General features: G+C 32.5%; 2 protein-coding genes and 1 pseudogene across 10 annotated transcripts; 2 read left to right on the top strand and 1 right to left on the bottom strand.

The window, feature by feature from the left end:
- Positions 1–1,100: 1,100 nt before the first annotated feature.
- LOC148193901 (EID1-like F-box protein 2 pseudogene) lies at positions 1,101–4,072 on the top strand (annotated as a pseudogene). 4 transcript variants are annotated; one of them, XR_015781795.1, is made up of 4 exons: positions 1,101–1,259; positions 2,511–3,284; positions 3,433–3,508; positions 3,850–4,072. The product of XR_015781795.1 is annotated as an EID1-like F-box protein 2 pseudogene, transcript variant X2 (transcript). The 4 variants fall into 4 exon arrangements; XR_015781794.1 differs by lacking the exon at positions 3,433–3,508 and having other exon boundaries at positions 1,102–1,259; XR_015781797.1 differs by lacking the exons at positions 1,101–1,259; positions 3,433–3,508 and adding an exon at positions 1,298–1,432.
- Positions 4,073–5,160: 1,088 nt separating this feature from the next.
- Positions 5,161–7,507, bottom strand: LOC124848112 (uncharacterized). The gene is made up of 4 exons (XM_047325741.2): positions 7,390–7,507; positions 7,232–7,311; positions 6,249–6,400; positions 5,161–5,398 (listed from the first exon to the last, which is right to left on the bottom strand). Exons 1-4 carry the CDS (start codon positions 7,468–7,470, stop codon positions 5,331–5,333), a joined length of 381 nt encoding a protein of 126 aa, XP_047181697.2. The 5' UTR covers positions 7,471–7,507; the 3' UTR covers positions 5,161–5,330.
- A 700-nt stretch (positions 7,508–8,207) lies between these two features.
- Positions 8,208–11,331, top strand: LOC148193900 (uncharacterized). Of its 5 annotated transcripts, none has more exons than XM_088095945.1 (6): positions 8,208–8,538; positions 8,767–8,998; positions 9,307–9,416; positions 9,876–9,911; positions 10,030–10,079; positions 11,015–11,331. In XM_088095945.1, the coding sequence occupies exons 2-6, from the start codon at positions 8,962–8,964 to the stop codon at positions 11,142–11,144; spliced, it is 363 nt and encodes a 120-aa protein (XP_087952071.1). In that variant the 5' UTR covers positions 8,208–8,538; positions 8,767–8,961; the 3' UTR covers positions 11,145–11,331. The 5 variants fall into 5 exon arrangements, with proteins under 5 accessions (XP_087952071.1, XP_087952070.1, XP_087952069.1 ...); XM_088095944.1 differs by having other exon boundaries at positions 8,752–8,998; XM_088095943.1 differs by having other exon boundaries at positions 8,683–8,998.
- Positions 11,332–23,306: the final 11,975 nt, after the last annotated feature.

The following is a 23,306-nucleotide window of genomic DNA, read 5'->3' as shown; positions in this document are numbered from 1 at the left end:
ACGTGAACTGTACCTAAAAATTATCCTTTTTAGTCTTGGTTAAAGAAAATGAAAGAAAATCTTTAACAATAGATTAAAATAAAATAATAATAATAATAATAAAAATAATAAAAAATTTAGAATTAAACAATTCAATAAATTATTTCTATTTTTTAGACTAAATCATTTTATTTTATCACCTATATAATGTTTTCTATTTACTAAACATCATATTTAATAAATTATTCAACTTACCAACTATTTATTTTATCTATTTCATTTCATTTATTTTTTTATTTGTTTCTTTTTTCTCATTACAAAACATAAAATAATTGTTTCTTAAATGTAAAATCGATTTTGAAATATAAAATCGAAGTTAACGATCCAACATTAACTAAGTTTTTAAATCATCTAAAGATCTAAAAATTGTCATTAATTCTAAGTTTTGTTGTAACAATTCATCTAAACCATTCATAAAAATATTTTCAAAAAACATTATAATGTGAAAGTCAGTTTAACGTTTAACAGTTTAGATAAATTAATAAATACATATAATCTATCTTTTTACTCCAAATTTATATTTATAAATCTTAAAATGAGTTTTTCATTAACAATCTAATTACGGTATATCTATTATTAATAATCATGGTCTCTTTAAAAAGTTATTTAACATGAATATCATATTCACAATTAAAAGATGAATTTAACTCCTTATTCAGCAATTTGAATAATAACTTGTTTGTGCATATGAATAAGAGCTAAGTAGACCACACACTTACATTTCTTTTTCTTTTATTGATGAGAAATTAAGGAAAGTGAGTAATTAAGACATTATATTTCATGGTTTTGTAAAGAGGAAATAAAAAGAATACTTTTTTGAATTATTATTAAAAAAATCTTTTTCTTTAAAAACTCGAAGAAAGTGTTTGAGACAACTTGGTTGAATTTTGAATACCCTACAAAATCAGCCTTCGAAATGCTACTTTAGAATCGTGCTGTGCCAGCTGGACCAAGATGACATCGTTGACACGTTTCACAGTATGATTTGTCCTTGATAGAATCCGTACTCACTCAGTTACTCTATGCATGTCTTCAAATATATTACACTTTTTTTCCTCTTCAAATGTTTCTGTTTATGGTTCTTTTTCTTGCTTTTTTTTTCATCTTCTTTGGTTTTCTTCCTCGTACTTTCTCTTCTCTTTATCTCTTTGCATTTTTGCTGCTTCGAGTTGAGTGTGTTGCCCTGTGCTTTTTGTGGACCGAATTGTCCCTTCTCAGAGGTGAAAATTACAGATAATTTTACGCCACTTTTGCAAACAAGTTGCTACTTTTCTTCTTGTCTGTTTTTGATTTTACTGTTTCTCAGATACCCTTTTCCCTTTTCTTTCCCACAAAGCAAACCATTGTTTCTGTTATGGCTAAAGCCGGTTCCGTAAGCTGAGTCACAATCTGGGTTTGTTTTGCTTTGGTTTTTCTTGTATTTTTTTTTTATCTAATTTCTAGATACCGATCCATTTTTCTCTTCTTTTTTGGTAGTTTTATTTTTCTTTTTCGTTTGAAAGGAGGGTTTTCTTAAATTTCTAGTTTTGAGTGGGGATTCTGTGGAATCTAGTGAAGGGTCATTTTGGAGTTTAGATTTGTCTATGTAGTAAGGATTAAGGAATTTATGTTAAGCTTCAGGTGCCATGTGAGATGTGTCATGTCTTTTAACTTTGTTCTGTGACGTGGCTGCTGTAGATTGGGTTATTGGTGTTGGGAAATGAAAATTTTCATTTACGTGTAGCTCTGGAATGCTTAGCTTTGTCTGATGCATTTAATTATCTTTTTTTATGTACGTATGGTTTGAGATTGTTTTTCACTCTTAGATGCTTGAATTTTGAATAATTTTTAAGGCTGGTCTTGGTTGCAGTACTGTTGCTTGAACTGAAATACCCCTCTATCTATGATATTTGTTTTCTGCATTTGAGTTTTGTTGTAAGAACTATTGGTTTATATTTCATGCCTCATTCTTTATGAATATTGCTTCATCAGTTGTTCATTCCTCCTTCCATGGAAATTTACACCCTTCATTTTCTGTTTGAAAATATAGATAGGATTTTATTGATTATAACTTATGAAGCATAGATAGCTCAATTAACATATTCTGTTGTATTTACTACAAATATCATATCCATGCACTATAGATTTTAACACTAGTAAGATACTGAATAACAATATACTCATGAAGTTCACCACAGACCAGAGCATTGGGAGGGAGAAAAACATATATTTTCTTGAAAAAACTTTTAGTATGTTAGAAAGCAGTTTGATGATGTCAATTCTAGTTATATGGTATGCGTTTTGGATGTTATTGTTTGCATAGTTCAGTATTGGTTACATTACATTAGTTATATCCTGATGTTTCCTGATTAACATGAATTGCACAATTAAGAAATCTGGTCATTAAGATTTGTCATATGTATGAATATTCTAAAGTATGACATGGAAAAAGTAATAATAAGAAACTAATGAGTGTTCTGTGTAAACTTCAGGTGAAGAAAATGATTCTCACTAAGCAGTATCGATGTGTACATTCAGCTAGCTGTCAATGCACCAAGGGACATTTAAGTGAAGATGTGATATTCTTGGTGTTTCAGCGTTTGAATTGGAACCCCAATCTAATTGCTACACTGTCGTGTGCATGCAAATGGTTTGATGATATTGCAAAGAGGGTTTTATGGAAAGAGTTTTGCAGAACAAGAGCTCCTAAGATGATGCTTGATCTGCAATCCAGTGGAAGTCACAGTGCAGATGGGAACTGGAGGGCTCTGGGGAAGCTTCTCATATTCTGTTCTGGTTGCACACAAGGTGGTTTGTTCGATAATGTTGAGGTTCCTGGTCATTTTGTTAACAAGACTCGGTTTTCTAAAACACTAGGAAAGAGCTTTCTCATGCCACAGTGTCTGAATGATGTTTTGTATGTGTCTGAGCCTTGTGAGCATATTGACCAAGGTGAAGCTGGTGATTTAGGATTCTTCAGAGGAATTTTCAAGTCGTTTGCATCATCAAACGTTAAGAAGATGATAATTAACAGAGGTGCACAGCTCCATCCAACCGAGATTTGCCCCTATTGTAAGGCTAAGTTGTGGAGTATGCTACAGGCCAATATGATTCCACAAACTGCTAAGTGCAGGTTGGGTTCCCATAAAGATTATATTGAGTATTATGTCTGCCTAAATGGTCACTTGCTTGGGGTCTGCACATTGTTACCACTGTCTGATTCAGAGGATGTATCTGAAAATGAGTAAGATATTAATGATTCTCAGGTATTTTCCTGTGTCTGTGAAGTCCATAATTTCCTGTAATATTTAATTATCATTTTTTATGAATGAAAAACTAGTTCTATGTGAGAACTAGACCCATTTTCATGAATTTTGGTTATGTTGATGAGCAACAACTTATCTTTTTTAACAGGTGTTTCAGTTTATTATTGGTTAAAAGTTTGTAGAAATGGATACTATTCTCTCATCAGAATTGAAGTTTCATCTGGGTAATATCCATTGACATTTATTAGAATTTTTATTATGCAGATTATCAAGATGAAACTCCAAATCTGATTAGAGAACACACCAACAACACGAATGATGTTAGACCAGTTTGGTTAGACTTTGAAAATATTTTTAAGATAATCACTTAACAGTTAATTTTTTTTTTTTAAAAAAAAGGGAAACTGTTTATTTATAAGATAAGCAGATTAGACAAACACCCAAAAGAATCTGAAATATGTATATTCTTTTAAAAAACACTTTTTGAAAAAAATGAAGACAGACAAACTCATTCATTGTATGCATTATCTAATTTTCATCTGAAATTGTGATGTTTCCTTGGCAGATTGGAATTCAATCTTAACATGAATTTGGCTGAGCGCAGTGCTGTTTGCTCAAGGGTGAAATTGTGCTCAGCAACAGCTATAAGTCTCATTTTTGATTCAAACCTCCACATTGCATTATGCTTCATGTTGCTGTCTCAACTCATGCCAGCATTTTCCACTGATTATAAATATTGCCAACATTTTTTTTAATAAATCAAATAGAAGGTGGTTCTTTACTTAGAACTATGTGGTACACTGAATTGTTTTGTTAGTCCACATACTTTCAGTCAAACATGGACAACATCTTTATATTTTTTTGTCAGACAAGAACAGAGTCTTTGTATTTAGTTATCTAACTATGAAATTAACTGAAATCAGAAAATAAAAATTGTAGAAAAAAAAATTATTAATCAATAATTAATGAAGGTAAGAAAATAAGATATAACGTATTTTTCACTCGACACATTCCACCTAAAATCATGAGAACTTTTAACATGACAATGACTGCATGGACACAGTTGAAACTGCACTGTATCTGTCAAATGAAACTAATTTTACGTACTGATTCTGATCAATGACCATTTTATCAATCATTATGCCATAAATATACGCATCTGACATTAATGTTACCAATTACAGGCCACAAATTTATTAAGTAAACAATTTTCAACTTTAATAATGATAAAAGGAATAATAATCTTCGTAGTACTTTTTATAAGATTAAAGTATCTCGTTTATCAAAAGTAAAAAATAATTAAACTAATAACATTAAAATTGTCTTAATTAATATATTATTTTCAGAATGACTTAGATAATTTCTTATAGAAGATATTAACCTAATTTTCTTTAATACATGCCAGAGGGTTTACTAACTCATGATTAATTCATAAGAATTTGGAACATTTTGATCCACTCAATAGACACCCGAATTTCTAATTTTGATCGTATGAAAAGGTTCCAAATGAGTACATAAATTATATGCTAAGAAAGTGAAATAATTTTACTTGGTAAACTAATCACAAATATAAAATATGATAATTTAGTTTACTTCTATAATAATACTACTTTAAAAATGACATCACTGCTGACACGTGATAGGTTGACTAACTGTAGAACTATGATAAATACTGCCAATGTAAAGCCATTAAACTCATAATTAAAAAATTATCACTGGGGATTGTAAATGTTGTTCACTCATAAAATTGTGGTTATATAAGTTAACAGTGTTTATTGTTCTAAATTTGCCCTGTTTCTATCTTTTATCCATTCAGATGGAGTATATTCTTCCCTTGTGTACTTCAATAATCCAATTTAAAGACATATACAGAACCTGGGAATGGAGAACCTATTTTCTTCAATTAAGGATGAACTTTTAGGCAAACCACACATTCATACCTTTCTACAAAACAATGTTCTGCATGATTTGCTCAAATCATGTCATTTCACTCTTTCTTTCAGTCTCTTAATGGACATAAACTAGTTACAAAATATCATTTTTTTTCTACTCAGTCTCTTCATCTTCCTCTGCTCCAAAATCCAACCCAGAAATTTTCATCTTTCCTATGTTAACTGCAATTATTCAAACATCAAATAAAACACTAAGCATGCAAGGGGTGAGGAACTGGTCCAGATATATAATAAAATGCATTGAACAAATTAAACTGATTGTATCTTTGTGCTTAAGCTCATGCATGCATCACACTTCTCAATATCAAAATTGTAGTTTGGTGGTCCAAAAGAATGCAAGATTCTGTGAAAGAGAAAAAAAAGTGTCCCATGCAAGTACATGCCATGCAAAAATCATGAGAATCAAAATATCACAGTAATCAAATACAACAGCATCTAGAACCTGCCACAGGCTGAAATCTTCAGGTTTAATCAATTAATAGTAAAAGAAAGTATAAGAAATATGACGCTGGTTTCTTTTAGCAAAGTGCAACTCCAAGAAGAATGCCTCATGGTTCGGTTCAGATTGCATGGCATGATCAAATCCTGGTCTCTTCATTACACTTTCACTTCCTCCATTCAAAGTGCATGAAAAGATATACAGGCCACAACAGGGAAAAAACAAAGAAAAGAACCATAAATTATCAAAGATCTCACAATTGTGTATGAGTGTAGAACTATCATCCAAGACTAGCAACAATTTAGAACTGTGAGAATACTCTTTTGAGCATCTCTCCATTACTTCACTGTTTAACCTTTTTTTGATAAAATAAAAAGGATTCTTCAGAAGATAAATTTAAAAACAATAAACCAACCAAAGCCTTATCATACTAAGAGAGGTTGACTACACCAATCACATGATGCCATTGGTCTTGGTAAACGAGATGTAGCATTAAAAACAGCCGACAGAAGCAAACATGGAAAAACTATTGAAGGTGGAAGGTGTGAAGTAACTTGTGTCACATTCACTTACCAACAGCATCCATCCCAGCTAACTTTGGCACGAATTTCTTGATGTGGTCTTCTGCTGCTTTATCGGCTTTCAGTGTCTCACACTCGAATGAAACAGAGATTCTTTTCTTCCCATCCTTTTGTTCAACCATACCAGTGATATCCTTACCCCAACTGTTCAAAGATGGATGCAAACAATAAGTGGAATATGCCAGCAATGAACTTGTTATCATAAAAAATTCAAAGTGAAGAAAAATGTAAATGAGTGAGAACTTCAATCTGTGAAAAATTCAAACATGCTCTGAAAGAGAACTAACCAGCCAACAGAAGACAAAGAATCAAGATAAATAGACAAAAATTAATCTAACACAGACAATTACTGATAATCACTCATGTTAAATACAGGTTGAAATACAAAAGGTAGTTTCATTCATTTGAACTTTTAGTCTTTTAGGGACCGGTAGTTTAATAATTGCAAACTATAATGAAAAATCCTTCACAGCAAATAGGGGGAAATAACCTAATGAGTAGAAACCATAAGGACTAAGAAACCCAGATGAGTGGGAAATAGTGACTAAAATCCAATTTGTGTGAAACTATAGTGAGTAATAGTTCAATCTAAAATAGAAAATAATCTTTACGAGGACCATAGGAAAACTAGATAATAACTTGTGGATTATCTAATTATGTGTTTCTTATAAGCTGCTCTGTTCCATTGGCATGCTAAACAGCAACAAGCTCATTTGTCTGTAAACATAATTATAGTTAAATACTTGTAGAATCCAATCACAAAGATTGACTTCATTTACTTGACTATAGTCCAAAAGTTATAACTTATACCTACGCAGTTGCCTTATTATAGAAATGTAGTTTCCTCAAAATAATATTATTCTCACTGTTTAACTAGAAAGTTATACAGACTAAGAACCAACTTAAATTAGAAAACAAAATCATAAAGCACAGTGAGCACTCAAAAAGAGACTATACATGAAAACACTGCTTTACCCATGAATATGATCAATGCTGTGGAACCGTGCAGCATCATGGCCTTTGCACTCCACAACAGTGGCTTGCTCTTTCTTTGTCTATTTTACGAAAACCAAATGTGAATAAAGTATACAAAGGAAGGAAAAGACAAACAACACAAAGGGCACAATTACTACATTGAAATCTGTGATCGTGAGTTTGATGACGCGATAATCCTCACCCCTACTGCATTCCCTTTCACATGCCAATTCTTTCATGAAAAAAAAAAAAAGTACACGTAATTACTAGATGGATACAATAGTGCATAAAAAAAGTCGCATAAAAGAGGCAGATCAAATACAGGACCATGAACAATTACTAAAAATAGTTGTATAAGAATTGATGCACTAAAGGATATTTACTACTCTTACAAGCTGGTAGTAATAACTACAATCTTTAGCTGAAAGGCTAACAAGAAGTTAAATTAGTTGATGAATTTAGTTTAATTTAATTTTAAGTCAAATAATATGGAACCTACGGGCCATTTACATCAATTCCTTGTATAAAGCATGGACATAAAGGAGCCCTTAAAATTTTAAATAAAAACAAACCAGTTATCCCTTAATACCTAAAGTTCATTACAAGGGAATAATTCTAATGTGATAAATACTATATCTAATCACAACAAGTTACAAATACTATATCTAATTTTTTGTTTGTAATTACACAATTATTTTTTAATATTTAAATTTATTATTTTAAAGGAAATTTAAATTTATTATAATAATTTATTACCTTAAAAATTAAAATAATAGTTTTAAAATTTATAAAAACTTTGAAACAATTCACTACAAGAAATATTATAATTACATTACATACGGATAATTATATACGGATTATAATCGGTATGTAATGTAAGTATTATATACAGAATTTATATACGAATTTAAAAACAAAATTACACACCGATGTTACATACGGACCTGAAAAATCATTTTTTAAAAAGAAATTGAATTTACTAAGCACGGCTCGACCTCTCGTCTCTCGAACCCTAATTCCACCTTTGTTCCCTGCAACTTTCATTCCACCTCTCTTCTCTCTCGACCTCTCCTCTCGAGCCTTAATTCTATTTCACATTTCTCTACAACCTTCATTCTAGCTCTCCTCTTCCTTTCATTCTTCGTTCTTCTTGCATATAACTCTCACATAAAGTTATAAACACTGAAACAACGAGAGCAAGTTTCACCATCTTCACCCTCTTACTTTCCTTTTTCGCAGGGACACACAACATAAGCTTCTCTCGTTTTCATTTTCAACCGCTCTCAAAACCCTCTAAAAGCATCTCGGTAAACCCTTTTCCTTTTTCTTCTAATTTTCTATGTTCAAATATTTGTATAAAAATGATGATATTTATCTTAAAGAGTTGAACGATCGATTTTCTTAAATCATCATCGTCAAATCTTCCTGCACGATCGGTGGAACTCGATTAGGGTTCCAGAATATCATCTGCGTCTCTGTGAGGATAAGAAAATTTGGGTTTCTGAGAATAAAAAAATTAGGTTTTTTGAGGACAGGAAGGAAGAGAAGTGGGAATGAAGGAAATTTTGGGATAAAATCAAGAAGGATGAAGAAAAAGGTGGTGATAATAAGTTTAGAGGCATTCATGAGGGCAAGGTTAAGGAAGAAGACACTGAAGGTGTCCATGGCTCAACTTCTTCCAAGGACACTGTATTTGACAACCAAGGTTGTTGGTGTCAGTGCGTTTGCAGATGCAGGAACTCATCCGAGGATATATCTTTGGCCGAGGTTTTTTCTTATCTACCATTAATGCTTGTTTATAGAAATTAATCTAACCCCGTGGTGATTTTTGCAAGGAACTCGGGGAAGGGGATTGGGCTTTTCAATGTTTGATTATATATTAGTTTAACTTGCTTGGGAGTTTGGTGTGATTTCTATTTTGATAATGGTTATGACATGGATAGATATTGTTTTTGGAATAAACTGACTTTTAAAAGGATGGTTATATAGTGCCATGTTGTTGTCTTTGTGATGTTATGGGTGATCATTTTTGTTCAAATTCTCATCTGCATACAACATGATTGACCATTGGCCAGAGGTCTTTCCTGCAGCTACAGATTCACGCTACTTCAGTGACCTTGGATTACCAGCTATTGGATTCTCACCTATGGCAAACACCCCTCTTCTACTCCATGACCATAATGAGGTGATTCCTTTAATTTATTGTATGCATAATTGCTTCTTTTGTCAGTGAGCTTATTTGCATAAGAGTTATCATTGTCTTTAGAATCATATATCTGATTTGTTATTTAGAACTGAAGCTTGCATTAGACCCTCGTACACTGGCATCCTGGGTTGACTTTTAGCCTCTTGAAAAACTCCTGTCTGCCAGATCAGAGCATAGTTTTGGTAAAGAAAGTGTAACCATAAACACTTGGATATCTTGATTTGATTTAAGGTTTTAAAAAGTCTTATTTTTTTGACAATTATATATTATGTGCTGTAGGAGACTGGCTTTGGTTATTCTTGCTGCTGTTATGCTCTTTCTTGCATTTGTTGGATTCTATACGTTTCTTTTATCCTGTTTTAATACTTGTTTCTGTCTCTATGATAAAGATTTTTTGTCGTCTCATGTGATTGTTTTTGTGGTCACAACTTTCTGCAGTATTATCAATATTGGTCTGCAAGGTCTTGTATACTTGTAAGTTAAACTAGTTGAGCATTTTTCTATTTATTTTTTATTTTTTGACTTTGTAATTCTCAATAGTTTGTCCCATCTAATCACCAGCCATTAAATCATGTTCTTTTAATGACTGCAGCTTGATCCTCATTGGTTGGATTCTTGTTGCTGGCACATTTTTACTTTGTGGTATATTTCTCTTTCTTCACAAGTAAGTCCCTTCTATCTTGTAGAATTTATATTGAAGTTTTTAGTTTTCACCTTTCAGTTACTCTGTTAACTTGTCTATTATGAGTCACTTATTTCGTGAAGTCCATTTTCTGGTATAATCACTTGTGTTGCACATGTATAACAAAAGCCTATTTTATTGCATATTATGAGTCACATATTTCGTGTAGTCTTTTGAGCTAAGACAAACAGGAATCGCATCTTGCTTTGCGGTATTTTTCCTATTAGATTTTTTTTATTTGAAAATAAATTTAGGATTTGAAAATTCATTTTAGAATTAGAAAAAAAATTCAAAACAGGATGTTCTGAAAAGTATTTTTTGATCTGAAATATCTTTCAAAATACTTGTTTAATAATTTTTTTTATATTTCAGTTTTTGTGTTCTGAAAATATAAAAGACAAAATTTTGAAACAAGTATTTTGGAAAGTAATTTTAAATCTAAAATTATCTTCTGAAAATTTCTCTCTTTTGTTTTGGATGGGTATTTAGAATATGTTTTTCGAATCTAAAACTATTTTTCGATCTTAAAATATTAAAAATAAGATGTTAGAATATTTATTATATTTTTATTTACGAGTGATTTGGAAAATACCACTTTTATGGGGTGGAGGAAGTAGTTTATTCATGTTCGAAGTAAAGCCAATTTTATTTTGTGGGATAAGAATCGTTACTGTCTCTATTCTAGTTACTTTTGGAATAAGTATTTAATTATAGTAATTAAACTGGCACAAATAGAAAATTAATTAACCTAGAATAAACCTACTGCCAAAATACTCCCTCAGTTTTTGGTGGCTAAAGCTATTATTGTATATTCAATGGTTTTGTTGTTCATGGATCTTTATGGTGCCTAAAGCTATTATTATATATTCAATAGTTTTCTGTCTTAAATGGACAGGTTTGGAGTGACCAAATGCTACTTTAGCATCTGTGGTACAGCCCCTAAAGTTCAGTTTGAAGATAGTGTGTTGGAAGCTTTATTTATGTCGATTAATCTTAGTGGTTTGAAAAACCTTTTATCATTGTAAATGGCTTTAACATAGGGCCAGGTTAGATTAATAAATTTGTTTATTATGAATATACATTAAAATTGTGGGTGTTGAATAGGTAACACATTGTAAGATTTATTAATGTAATTGTTTAAGAGATTGTTAAAGAATAAGAGTTGTATTTATTTTTTTGAATTCTATTTGTAAAAAATAATCAGTTGTTATTTGAACATTTGGCAATTCTGTTTGACTTTTATCATTATCAGCTATATAAAACTTCTAACTATTGACTGCAATAGAATCATCTATTTTATTTTTTTTTATAAAATCATAATTATATACGGATTTTTCCGTATATAATTATATATAGATTTTATATACGGATTTTTCCGTATATAAATTATATACAGATTTTATATACGGATTTTTCCGTATATAATTATATACGGAAAAATCCGTATGTAATTTACCTACGCTCTTTTTATATACGGATTTTTGTTCGTATATAATCTGTATGTAATATCATATTATATACGGATTTTGGAGGTTATATACGGATTTTAGTTGTATATAACTGTGATTTTTCTTGTAGTGATTAAAACATTGTCAATTAAAAGATGCTAACTTTAAGAATTTATAAAAAAAATTAAAACATTTAATTTTGTTTATCAATTAAACAAACTTATCTCAATATATTTTATAATATCCACAAGTTTCACCTAACTTAAAAATAGCAAAGCAAAGTAATTTATAAAGATATGACAAAAATCATCTCATGTTTTTAGAATAAAAAATATTTCCTATAAGAAGAGTGAGACACCTTTAAAATATAAGAAGAGGACTTATGTCTTAACTTCAATTAGGAATTGTTTTCTTCAAAACTCTCACTTTTTATTTAAATGAGAAAGATCTGGTTATAAATAAAATAAGAGCATGAAGATCATATAAAATCTTAAAGTGCAGAATAAAGAAGGGTAGATTGGTCCAGAAATATACAGCTCCCACATGCCATTAATTTAGAGAGGATATTGTTGGAAACGCGGATCGCGGCATAACCCTTTGCATATCTAACCGGAAATAGTACGTTCCAAATTAACTTAACCAATTCATTTCCTCTCTTCATCCAATGTCTCCATCAACACCAAGCACTCACTCAACCAAATTCATATCAGATCTTCTAACACATTCTTTTTTAAATTTTCTTAATTTATATAACTATTTTTTTTAAGAGAGACATCATAAAGTTTTACATAAATAAAAAATATAAATAGTATCTTTAATAAAAATCAATGAAGGAGAGACATCATAATAGATTTAATTTCTAACTTACCCACATCAAGATTTAATTTCATCAGAACCATATACTTTAATTTTCAAATTCATTTTTTTCTTCCTTTTTTGACATTATTAATCGAAATTAGGGATATATATCACAAACTGGTAGTTTTAAAACTAACTAGCTAGAGTGTTAATTAAAGTTTTTAGTATAATAAGTGTTTAATTTTATATATAATTTTTAAAGAATTTATATGTGTTTTGATCGTATTATAATATAATTCTAAATTATCACTACAAAATTCACTTAGAAAATAAAAACTGTCCATATTTATATGTTTATTTAAATTTTATCTTTAATCCATGCATGTAAAAGTTAGGTATTTTTAGTGAATTAATTGAACTTCAGTAAGCTCATTAAATGAGATCATATAACAATATATTAGTACGTTCTTTAGAAAATATAAACTAGTTGTATTTAACGATGTTATCAATTGCAGAAAATAAAAAACCCAAAAAACAACTAAACAAGGGCCTTTACAGAAAATTACTGGATCACAATGTTGAATTTACAAAAGAACTTTCTTTCCCATTTTTTTACGTAATACTTAATTATATATTTGATTTGACAAATCTTAAATAAAATGTTTCTACTGAAAGTTATTGTCACAATCCAAGGGTAACAGCAAATGATATATATACTTTTACCCATACAAAATTCACTTTTTTTTTTCATTTTCTATCAATATTATTTTTTGAGAATAATAAATAAAATAATTATATAGTCACTACATTTTTTTTTTCCAGAAAAACATAATCCTTTTAGTATTAGACCACATGTATATCTAAAATATATTGTTTTAAAATAATTAATTATTTTTGGAACACGGCGCATATACCTTGGAGGATTGATGTTATAAACTTTTTAGTATCTTAATAATATATTTTTACAACTTGTCTTTATTCCTTACAGATGAATTTTTAATGCCACGTACCTTCTTCCTTAGGTTTTTTCTTTTATTTTTTATTTGCAACACGGTACACCTGTAAAAGGATAGAAACAAAATATTTTCATGTTTTTTTTTTCTGAGAAAACAGATCCTTTTGGGTTTTTACTAATCTATTAAACATTTGTTTTCTTAAAAAAGTTGTACACATTTTAAACAAGTGTTTTTCCTTGATAGGAACAAAACGTTCATAAACCCTAAAAGGCTGTAATTTCAATATTATTTTTTAAAAAATTAACTTTTTTTACTTTGAAGAAGGAATTTATACAATTTTTTTTTTTGTTTTTGTCAGGAGCAATTTATATAAAAAGTTAGGTTTTGAAGTTGAATCTCTCGGCTTTTACTATTCCTTTTCAATCTTTATGTCGGATATTAAGATTCAAGAATTCAACATTACACAAAAATATTAACTAAAAAAGTAACTATTAATTTTAAGAAAATATGTATAATAAGTAATTTTAGTATCGAATCTTTATTGTTTTAAATTTTTTTTACTTTAAATTAGACTTTAAACTCTATAAAAAGTCAAATCGAATTATACTAAATATTAAAAATCATATTAAAATATATTATGAAATTACTCTTTTAATTAAGAAAACTAGTTGACAAAATTTTATAAAATAGATTTTAAACTTAATCTAACATTACAAAATTGGATTAAAAGATAAAATTTACATTTATTTATATACATATTAAATATTAAATATAAAATTAAATATTAAAGATGCTCATTAACACATAAACTTAAAAAATAAAAATTGTTAAAATAAACTTAAGATGATTCTAATAAAATATTAAGAATCGAATTTCAAATTTAAAAAGCTATTTATATAAAATTAATTTGTAAAAAAGTATTTATATAATTTATATATTATAAATTTATCTTATATATTGTTGTTTAAAAATGAGTTTTGCAAGTAGACAATTCATTTTATTTCCAAATTTCCTTGCTTAAGTAAAAAGCTATATAATTTAATGATAAATACAAATTAAGAAAGTTGTTCAGGTACAGTTAACCATTGTTTTGTTTATATATTGTGTTTAAAGTTAAAAAATTATAACCAGTAGGACCAATAAAAACTGGTTGGTGATCACAAAGTCATATACTTTTAGCAACAAAAATCTAAGCACTGTCAATCCCAATTACAGTTCTCAAAATTCCAAATATGGAAAGTAGGAAAAAGCATTTTAACATTGCATCCATAAATATTTGTGTAGTTTACTATGCATGGAATATACAGTTGGGTTAAATGCTAAAAAGTTGGAACGTTTGCTCCCTCATCTAAGATAGGTCAAGAAGCAATCATACCAATTCAATTTTCTTAAGTACATGCATTTAACCCTAATCTCAGCACCATCAGGTGGACCTATTGAATTTGACTCCACTGGCTCAGAGATAAGCAAAATATAATCTTTTTCATTTACCAGAATAATCAAAACACTGCTAGCTAATTGCAGATAAAAATAAGGGAAATAAATATTGTTGACTTTCATTTATTTATATATATAAACTATATTGATTATTTGTGCGGATATTTGTGTGTAAAAAAAATTCATGAATAATATTCAAAATCTGTTTGGAAACATTTTCTGATATAAATTTTTTTGTTTTGTTATTAAGAAAATTTCTTAAGAAGGGAGATAATATCACTAGTGCAGCGAGGGGCTTTTACCGCGGTTCATTTTCACTATACGTCGCGGTTCTTGAACCGCGGCATATTCAGCCGCGGTAGTAAGTCAGACACTTTAGGCCGCAGTTCTAACCGCGGTATATAGGTTGCGGAATATGCCGCAGTTGTCGAGGGAACCGCGGCCTAAAGCCATTTTTTTTAAAAAAAAAAAAAAAAGACACTATATGCCGCGGTTGAACCGCGGCAAAAGAGTGTAGAATATGCCGCGGTTAGTGTCAAAACCGCGGCCATATGTCTCGTTTTTTAAAAAAACTAAAAAAAACGAATCACTATATGCCGCGGTTGTGGTTACAACCGCGGCATATTCCCCTGCAGTTTTTTAAAATTGCAGGTCTGTTTTTGTGATATCCACTACCACAAAAACAGACCTGCATATAAAAACATGTACAGAAATTCAATTTCAACATAACAAACACATGTTCAAATGTATTTCAACATCAAATAAAGTACAAAGTCTAAGAAAATTCTATCTAATCAAATGCATTGTTTAAATCTAAATCTATGAGCTATTGTATAATCTAACTATATACTTCGCAGCAGCGTTCCTAATGAATAATAGTGACTTCTCAGGAACTGGTGTAGTAGTCTTGAATCTCTACAAAAGACAATTCATTTTAATTAGTGTATATGAATTCAACATTTGTTAAAAAATCAAAATTTGTTAATGTTAAATATTACCGTTTCCCAGCGACTTGTGATGTGAGAACGAACAATATGGGTCATCCAATACATTACATAGTATCCACACTCATATGACCCATTTTGTCTGTTACACTACAATATATCATCACAGTTGATAATAGTTAGTGAATAACATTTGTTATAAAACAATTATAACAAAGTATGACTTTAGCATATGTCAAACCTTGAGAGAAATCCAAGCAATCTTTCTACTATTAACAATTGATCTCCCGTCCATCATCATACTTGCTGGAATAGAACTGTATATAAAAAAAGGTTTTAGCATTCAGTTATATAACAAAGAAAGTCCAAACATTGAGGTTCTTACCAATCAATTGCTTGTTTGAGTTGTGTGGGAGGAGGCCTGTGCAATGAGCAGAACCACAAAGCATAGTTGTCTTGCATAGACATAACAAGAAGTTGCCAATGGCGCCTGAAATTCATAATAACGTAACTATTAAATATTAAAATCACATATGGAACATTATTATGTTAACAAAGTTGACTTACCCGGATATATAAGGCAAAAAGTATATTTTCTTGCCCCTTCGAAAACTGCTTATCAGACTCATGTTGATATGCTCAAAATCATTTGATTGATGAATTGATTGGGGATCAATGAATCCATAATCATCAGAACGCCCCAACTTATTAGTGACCCCAGACATATACCTGAAATCAAAAATTAACTTTGATATAAGGATACTTGATATATAAATCAATTTTATATATAAATAATTGGTCATAGACTTACATCGTCCATAGTTGAATAATTGAAATATTCAACTCTTGTGTTCCCGACGCAAGCTCATGGACATCTTGGCTATTAAGGTATATTGGGACCTCAGAGCCATGCCCAAATACATTAGCATCATACTGAACCTCCAAAGGCTTATCATCAAGGATGTCAGCAAGTAGATGCAATGAAGAAAGAGGGTCATCCTCAGATAGAGGAATCTTCTGTTGTGCTTGCGTCTGTTGTTACATGAAAAGATAAGATAAGTTTTGACATCAAAAACCTTTAAAATTGAGAAGTGTAAAGAAGAATTTCATACCGAGGGGTCAGAAACTGGTTTAACCAAAAATTTAGGCCAAGTGATAAACGACTTATATGCTTGTTCCACAGTGAAAATCTCTTCCGTGGACAGTGGAACCGAGGCATCTGGCATGATCATTTCATCCACTGAGACCTTCACCTCATCCTCTAATAGTTGCATACCATGACATACAGTCGCTGACCTAAACTCTGTTCCACGAGCTATCAGCACCATCTCAGTATCTTCTAAAATGTATAGCAGACATGGACTACCATCGTCCATGTCATCCTCTGGGATGGCTGATGCGGAACAACTTCCTTTGCCGCTTCTCCCTGTCAGAGTAAATGTTAGATTATACAAGAGATAGAAATAATTGCACATTAATGTTTATTAAGTTTACCTGTGGGAGGGGGAGGGATAACATGTTCCTCTATAGGAGACTGCACCGGGCGCATGCTCTGAAACTGCTCCTGGTATAGCATCTGGAATTCAGCCCTCACCTCGGCCCTGATCTCCTGCATAAGGTCTTGTCGGACCTTTTTTGTGATCTCTTCTGTCATCCTTTGTGTATCGCTGTATGAATATGAAGGCTGACGAGAAGAGCTCCCAAAATAATCTGTAATTCCTACTCCAGGACCTGCAGCACGTACACGTCCAGGGTGCTCAGGTCGTCCAATTGCAGCAGCAAGAATATCCTAGCGACCCTCTGGAGTGAATTGGCCTTGGGAGCTCTGCTCAACCAAGGCGTCCTGAAAACACCATTATTCTTTAAATAGTTTAATGTAGTATGTATAATGACAATATTTATTATTTTAGGAACAGTGATAACTTACAATTTTTTCAGAAATCTCTCGTGCAGTGTCGGAAGAGTAGGTGCCCGATGGTCGCATACGGGCCAACTTCCATTTCTCATGTCTAGACGGTGGAGAAGGAGGCTGAGGAGGGCTACCACTCTGAGATGGTGGTATAGCATCTGCCTTTTGCTTGAGGATTTTCTCCTCAAGCTTCCTATACCCACCACGAGATAATAGGTGGGGGTTTTTGTTCTTAGCACTTGTTCCTTGTGCTTTGCTTCTAATTGCCTGTCACATACACATTAATTAATCAGTTCATATGATATATATTTGTTAATGAGGAATTGAATAATATGAACTACACTAACCTGCCATTCCTCTAACATCCGACTCTCTTTAAAAACCCGCCAAGTCTCCTCATCAATGGACTTATATGAACTACATGGACTTTTATGTTTAAGGTGTCCAAAGATGTACCTTGATGTCAACTTGCTTTTAAAGTTTCTGAAATTTTCTGCAACAGTTGACAAACACTTATTTCTAAGTGTTGGGACATTTGGAATGTCAAATGTCATCTGAAAAAAACATAATAAAGTTGTATAAGTACAAAATTATCAATATAAACAAATTTTAATTCAAATGCTATTAACTAACTTACCAATATATCTTGCCAAATAATGTTCCGATCACCCTCGGACACATGATCAAAAGATGGAATGAGAATGCTAATCCTATCACGTGCCACTACTCCAAGGTATGATCGGAAGTCATCTGCATGGGGGCCAGTTGCCACACCCGTGGTGACATTCACATTCACCGGAGTTCTTTCACCACTATTTTTCCTCATTAATAGTTGTTTCATCCTAGTGGGTCCTCTAGTGGATCTGGTTGGGGGAGCCTCATCCCCTGAAGAATGTGGATGATCAGCCATATATCTGTCAAAATAAATAACAACATTAAATTTTCTTTCAAGACTTATGTAATATCATATAAATTAACAAAACATGTAATAGTACAGAAATTGAAAATTCATACATAAAGATATGGATTCATCATATGTATATTCCCTCATCATGATCTGACCGAATTGCATGTACATCATCGTCAACTACAGATTGGTCATCCAAATTTGTTGTAGTTTGAAATGAATGGTTGTCAGCAATATCAATATTAATCAGATTGTCTTCGTTAACTTCAATTTGTTTTTTGCCTTGAAGAACAACATACCAATGGTCAGACGCAGGATCTTTGACATAAAAAACTTGAGATGCTTGATGTACCATGATAAAAGGTTCGTCTCGATAACCCACCTTGCGAAAATCAACCAGTGTCATACCCGAGTCATCTATTTTCACACCACTCTTATTGTCAAACCACTTACACTTGAACAATGGAACGGAAAACTTGGTGTAATCAACCTCCCATATCTCTTCTATTATACCATAATATCTCATTGATCCAAGTACAGGAGATTGATCTTTTGATGTGGAAAATTGAAGTGACTCAGCTTCTAAACTGACTCCACTATTTTGTACTGTGCTTTTATCATCCAAAGTCTTCGTATAGAATGTGCAATTATTGACTTCATAACCTGTACAACACATGACATCAAACTTCAAACCATTTGCAAGCCACAATAAAGTTTCAGAAGAATGTGGCTCTTTGTCAATTTCAGATTTGAACCAAGACATAAATGTTTTGTTATGCTCCATCAATTGCCATTTCTCTGATTGTCTTGGATTTTTATTCTTAACAATGGCTTTGTGTGCTTCCAAAAAAGGGATCACCTCATCTGTGTTGTTCAATATATAAAGATGCGCTTGCAACAATTCTTCGCGATCTTTTGTCACCACATTGACACCTCGGATGCTTTTACTTGTAGAAAATTTATTCAACCATGCTGTGCGAGGAACTCCTATTGGATTCGTTGATGTCATGTAATCTGAACAAAACTCGATACTTTCTTCAGCAATATACCTTTCAATCATCGAACCTTCAGGACGATATGGATTTTTAACGTACCCTTTCAAAATCTTCATATAACGCTCAATAGGATACATCCATCTTAAGTATACCGGTCCGCACAACTTGATTTCTCTAACCAAATGAACAAGTAAATGTACCATGATGTCAAAAAAAGATGGAGGGAAAAACATCTCTAGTTGACACAAGATGATAACAATCTCGCCTTGAAGTTCATCTAACTTTGTAGGATCGATGGCTTTACTACATATTGACGAGAAAAATGAACACAACCTGTTTATGGTGTGCCTAACATTTTTGGGCAAAATTCCACGAATAGCCACCGGTAACAACTGTTGCATTAAGACGTGACAATCGTGAGACTTCATGCCAACAAGCTTTAAGTCCTGCATTGACACTAAACTCTTCATATTTGAAGAGTATCCTTGTGGTACTTTGATACTCTTTAAACATACACAAAAACTTATCTTCTCTTGTCTAGACATTGTGTAACATGCAGGGGGCAAATAAGTACGTTTACCAATCTCCTTGGGTGCCAACTCTTCTCGGATATTCATGTCAACCAAATCCAAACGAGCATTCACTCCATCTTTTGTCTTTCCCTGAATGTTGAGTAATGTACCAATCAAGCTATCACACACATTCTTTTCTACATGCATCACATCTATGCAATGTCGAACATCTAACTTTGACCAATATGGAAGATCAAAGAATATTGATTTCTTCTTCCAAGGGGTCGTTACAGATGACTTCTTCGATGTTTTCCCAAATACATGATGTATTTTATTAACTTTTTCAAGAACTTGAAGGCCAGTAAGTGGATTTGGTGCTTCGTCCCTCTCTTGATCTCCATTGAATGTTTTTTTTAACCTTCGATATGGATGATTACGTTTTAGAAATCTCCGATGACGCAGATACACCGTCTTTCTTCCATGTTTCAATTGATGAGCTGCAGTGTTTTCTTCACATATAGGACACGCTTTATGACCCTTGACACTGTATCCTGACAAATTACCATAAGCAGGAAAGTCATTAATGGTGCAAAATAACATTGCACGCATCATAAAAGTCTCTGAAGCGAATGCATCAAATATTTCAACCCCATCAACCCACAAAACCTTCAAGTCTTCAACTAGTGGGCTTAGATAAACATCTATGTCATTTCCAGGCTGCTTTGGACCAGATATCATCATAGACAACATCATGTACTTCCTCTTCATGCACAATGCAGGAGATAAGTTGTAAATTATCAATATAACTGGCCAACAACTGTGATTGGTACTCAGATTACCAAATGGGTTCATTCCATCAGTGGCTAAACCAAGCCTAAGATTTCTACACTCTTTACCAAATTCGGGGAATTGTCGATCAATATTTTTCCATTGCTTTGAATCAGCTGGATGACGAAGCAGCCCGTCAATTTTTCTCTCATCTGCATGCCATCTAAGATTTTTAGCATCTTTGGGATTCGCAAACAAACGCTTAAGTCTGGGCACTATTGGAAGGTACCAAACTACTTTCAAAGCAGATCCATTTTTTTCTATCCGACCATTATCTTCACTATTGTTTTTTGACTTGTATCGTGATAAGCCACATTTTGGACACTTTGTCAAAAATTCAAACTCTTTCCTATACAAAATGCAGTCATTGGGACAAGCATGTATCCTTTTATACTCCATACCCATTGGACAAAGAATTTTCTTCGCATCATAATTACGAGTGGGCAGTGTATTTCCATCTGGCAACATTTCATTCAACAACGTCAACAGTTCTGTAAAACTCTTATCAGTCCATCCATTGCTCGCCTTCAAATTCATGAGCCTTAACACCGCTGATAAACGTGTGAACTTAGTTGAACCGACATACAAAGGTGTTTCTGCATCAGTCGACATCGTCTCATACACATGAGCTTTGGCAAAATTTTCTGCTCCAACATCGCGGATCATGTCCTCCAATTTGTCTTCATCCGGTCGATCTTCTTCCATGGTGGAATCAGTAACATTTACACTTTGAGAGTCAGTGGGAAAATCCATTTCTTCGCCGTGCCAGATCCATGTTGTATAGCATCTTAGAAAACCATCACATATAAGATGTTCTCTAATTTGAGTTGCGTTCAACTTTCTCCCATTCAAACAGTTCACACAAGGACATCTAAACTTCACTTCATCATCAGTTCTCCCCTCATTACGTTGCGCAAATTGTATAAATTCCTCTACACCTCTCTCGTACTCAGCACTAATACGTGGTAAATTAATCCAATTTCGATCCATATTCCTAAATATTACATAAATAATATTTTAAGGTTTATAAATAATACAAGAACTACAACACACATTACCAAAACTATAGCAAAAACCATACCATACATTACCAAAACTATAACAATTTCATGCATTATCAAAATTAAAGCAAAAATTATACCATACATTACCAAAACTATAGAAACTTCATACATTACCAAAACTATAGCATTATGCAAAAACTAATGAAGAAATCACGTCAAGAATGCAAAAGGACATAAATACCTGGAAGAGGAACGGCGGCGGAGAGGGTGAAAAACGCAACACAACGGCGGCGGAGAGGGTGAAAAACGCAACGAAATCCCGATTTTGATCGGCTAAAACTCGTTTTTATCGTCAAAAATGAATAATGACCGAACAATTTTGAGTTTAAACGGTGAAAAACGCAAAATCTGAGATGATGGGTGGTTCGGAGGAAGAAGAAACGCGAAAACAATGAGAACGCGCGAGGAAGACGACACTGTTCCAAGTTTTGTTTTTTAACTCTGAACGGGGGAATCTACCGCGGTTCACTACTTAACCGCGGTATAATATAGGTATATGCCGCGGTTTCACGCCCAACCGCGACATATACTGATTAAATAAATAATCCTAAATGGCATTTTTGAAATTATATTCAAACTATATGCCGCGGTTCAGCGGGCAACCGCGGTATATACCTCGAAATATTTCAAATACATATTAAATTAATTTCAGATAGGAGAATATGCCGCGGTTGCTCGTAGAACCGCGGCATATACCCCTGTAACGTCCTCAACACAACTGTCTCCCCAACTGCCTTCTGGGGAATTTCAGAAGTTACAGGGGGTATATGTCGCGGTTCTCTGGGCAACCGCGGCATATACCCCCTGTAACTTCTGAAATTCTCTGACTGGCAGAGAAGTTGAGACGTTACAGGGGGTATATGCCGCGGTTGCCCAGAGAACCGCGGCATATACCCCCTGTAACTTTTCAAATTCTCTGACCCAGTCAGCACCTGCAATAAATTGGCAGGGTATAGGCCGCGGTTGTGCAGAGAACCACGGCATATACTCTGTTATTTAATTTTTTATTCATACGTGCCGTCAAAGGCAATGGTTGACTGGAGTATATGCCGCGGTTTGGAGCAGAACCGCGGCATATATGTTCGATTTATTTACAAAACTGCCACCGCGCACCATTATGCTGCGGTTTTCGTTGAACCGTGGCATAATGTGCGCTGTAAAAACCCAATTTTTTACTAGTGTATATCGATCACTATCTTAAGAACAATACGTTGAGAAACTTCTTAAGAAGTTTAGGTATTATGACTTCAAACCAGTGAGTACCACTTATGATACTAAATTTAAATTAATGAAAAATAAAGAAAAATTTATCTCTCAATCTGAGGTATGTCCAGATAATTGGGAGCTTAATGCATTTAATGAACTTTTCTAGATCTTATATTGCTTATA

The sequence above is a fragment of the Vigna umbellata genome, chromosome 8 (assembly GCF_029865625.1).
Source record: "Vigna umbellata cultivar VRB3 chromosome 8, Vumbellata_1.0, whole genome shotgun sequence".
Taxonomy (NCBI): domain Eukaryota; kingdom Viridiplantae; phylum Streptophyta; class Magnoliopsida; order Fabales; family Fabaceae; genus Vigna; species Vigna umbellata.
Note: the sequence above shows the minus strand (reverse complement) of the source record. Positions and strands in the feature narration are given on the sequence as shown.

Bases quoted from the DNA above. Each gene is read 5' to 3' on its own strand.
- LOC148193900 (XM_088095945.1), top strand. From the start codon at position 8,962: ATGCAGGAACTCATCCGAGGATATATCTTTGGCCGAG. The intron at 9,417-9,875 runs GTGATTCCTTTA...AACTTTCTGCAG, and splicing joins TACTCCATGACCATAATGAG to TATTATCAATATTGGTCTGC. The intron at 10,080-11,014 runs GTATATTTCTCT...TTAAATGGACAG, and splicing joins TGGCACATTTTTACTTTGTG to GTTTGGAGTGACCAAATGCT.
- LOC124848112 (XM_047325741.2), bottom strand. From the start codon at position 7,470: ATGAAAGAATTGGCATGTGAAAGGGAATGCAGTAGGGGTGAGGATTAT. The intron at 7,312-7,389 runs GTAGTAATTGTG...TTCGTAAAATAG, and splicing joins TCACGATCACAGATTTCAAT to ACAAAGAAAGAGCAAGCCAC. The intron at 6,401-7,231 runs GTAAAGCAGTGT...ATCTTTGAACAG, and splicing joins AGCATTGATCATATTCATGG to TTGGGGTAAGGATATCACTG.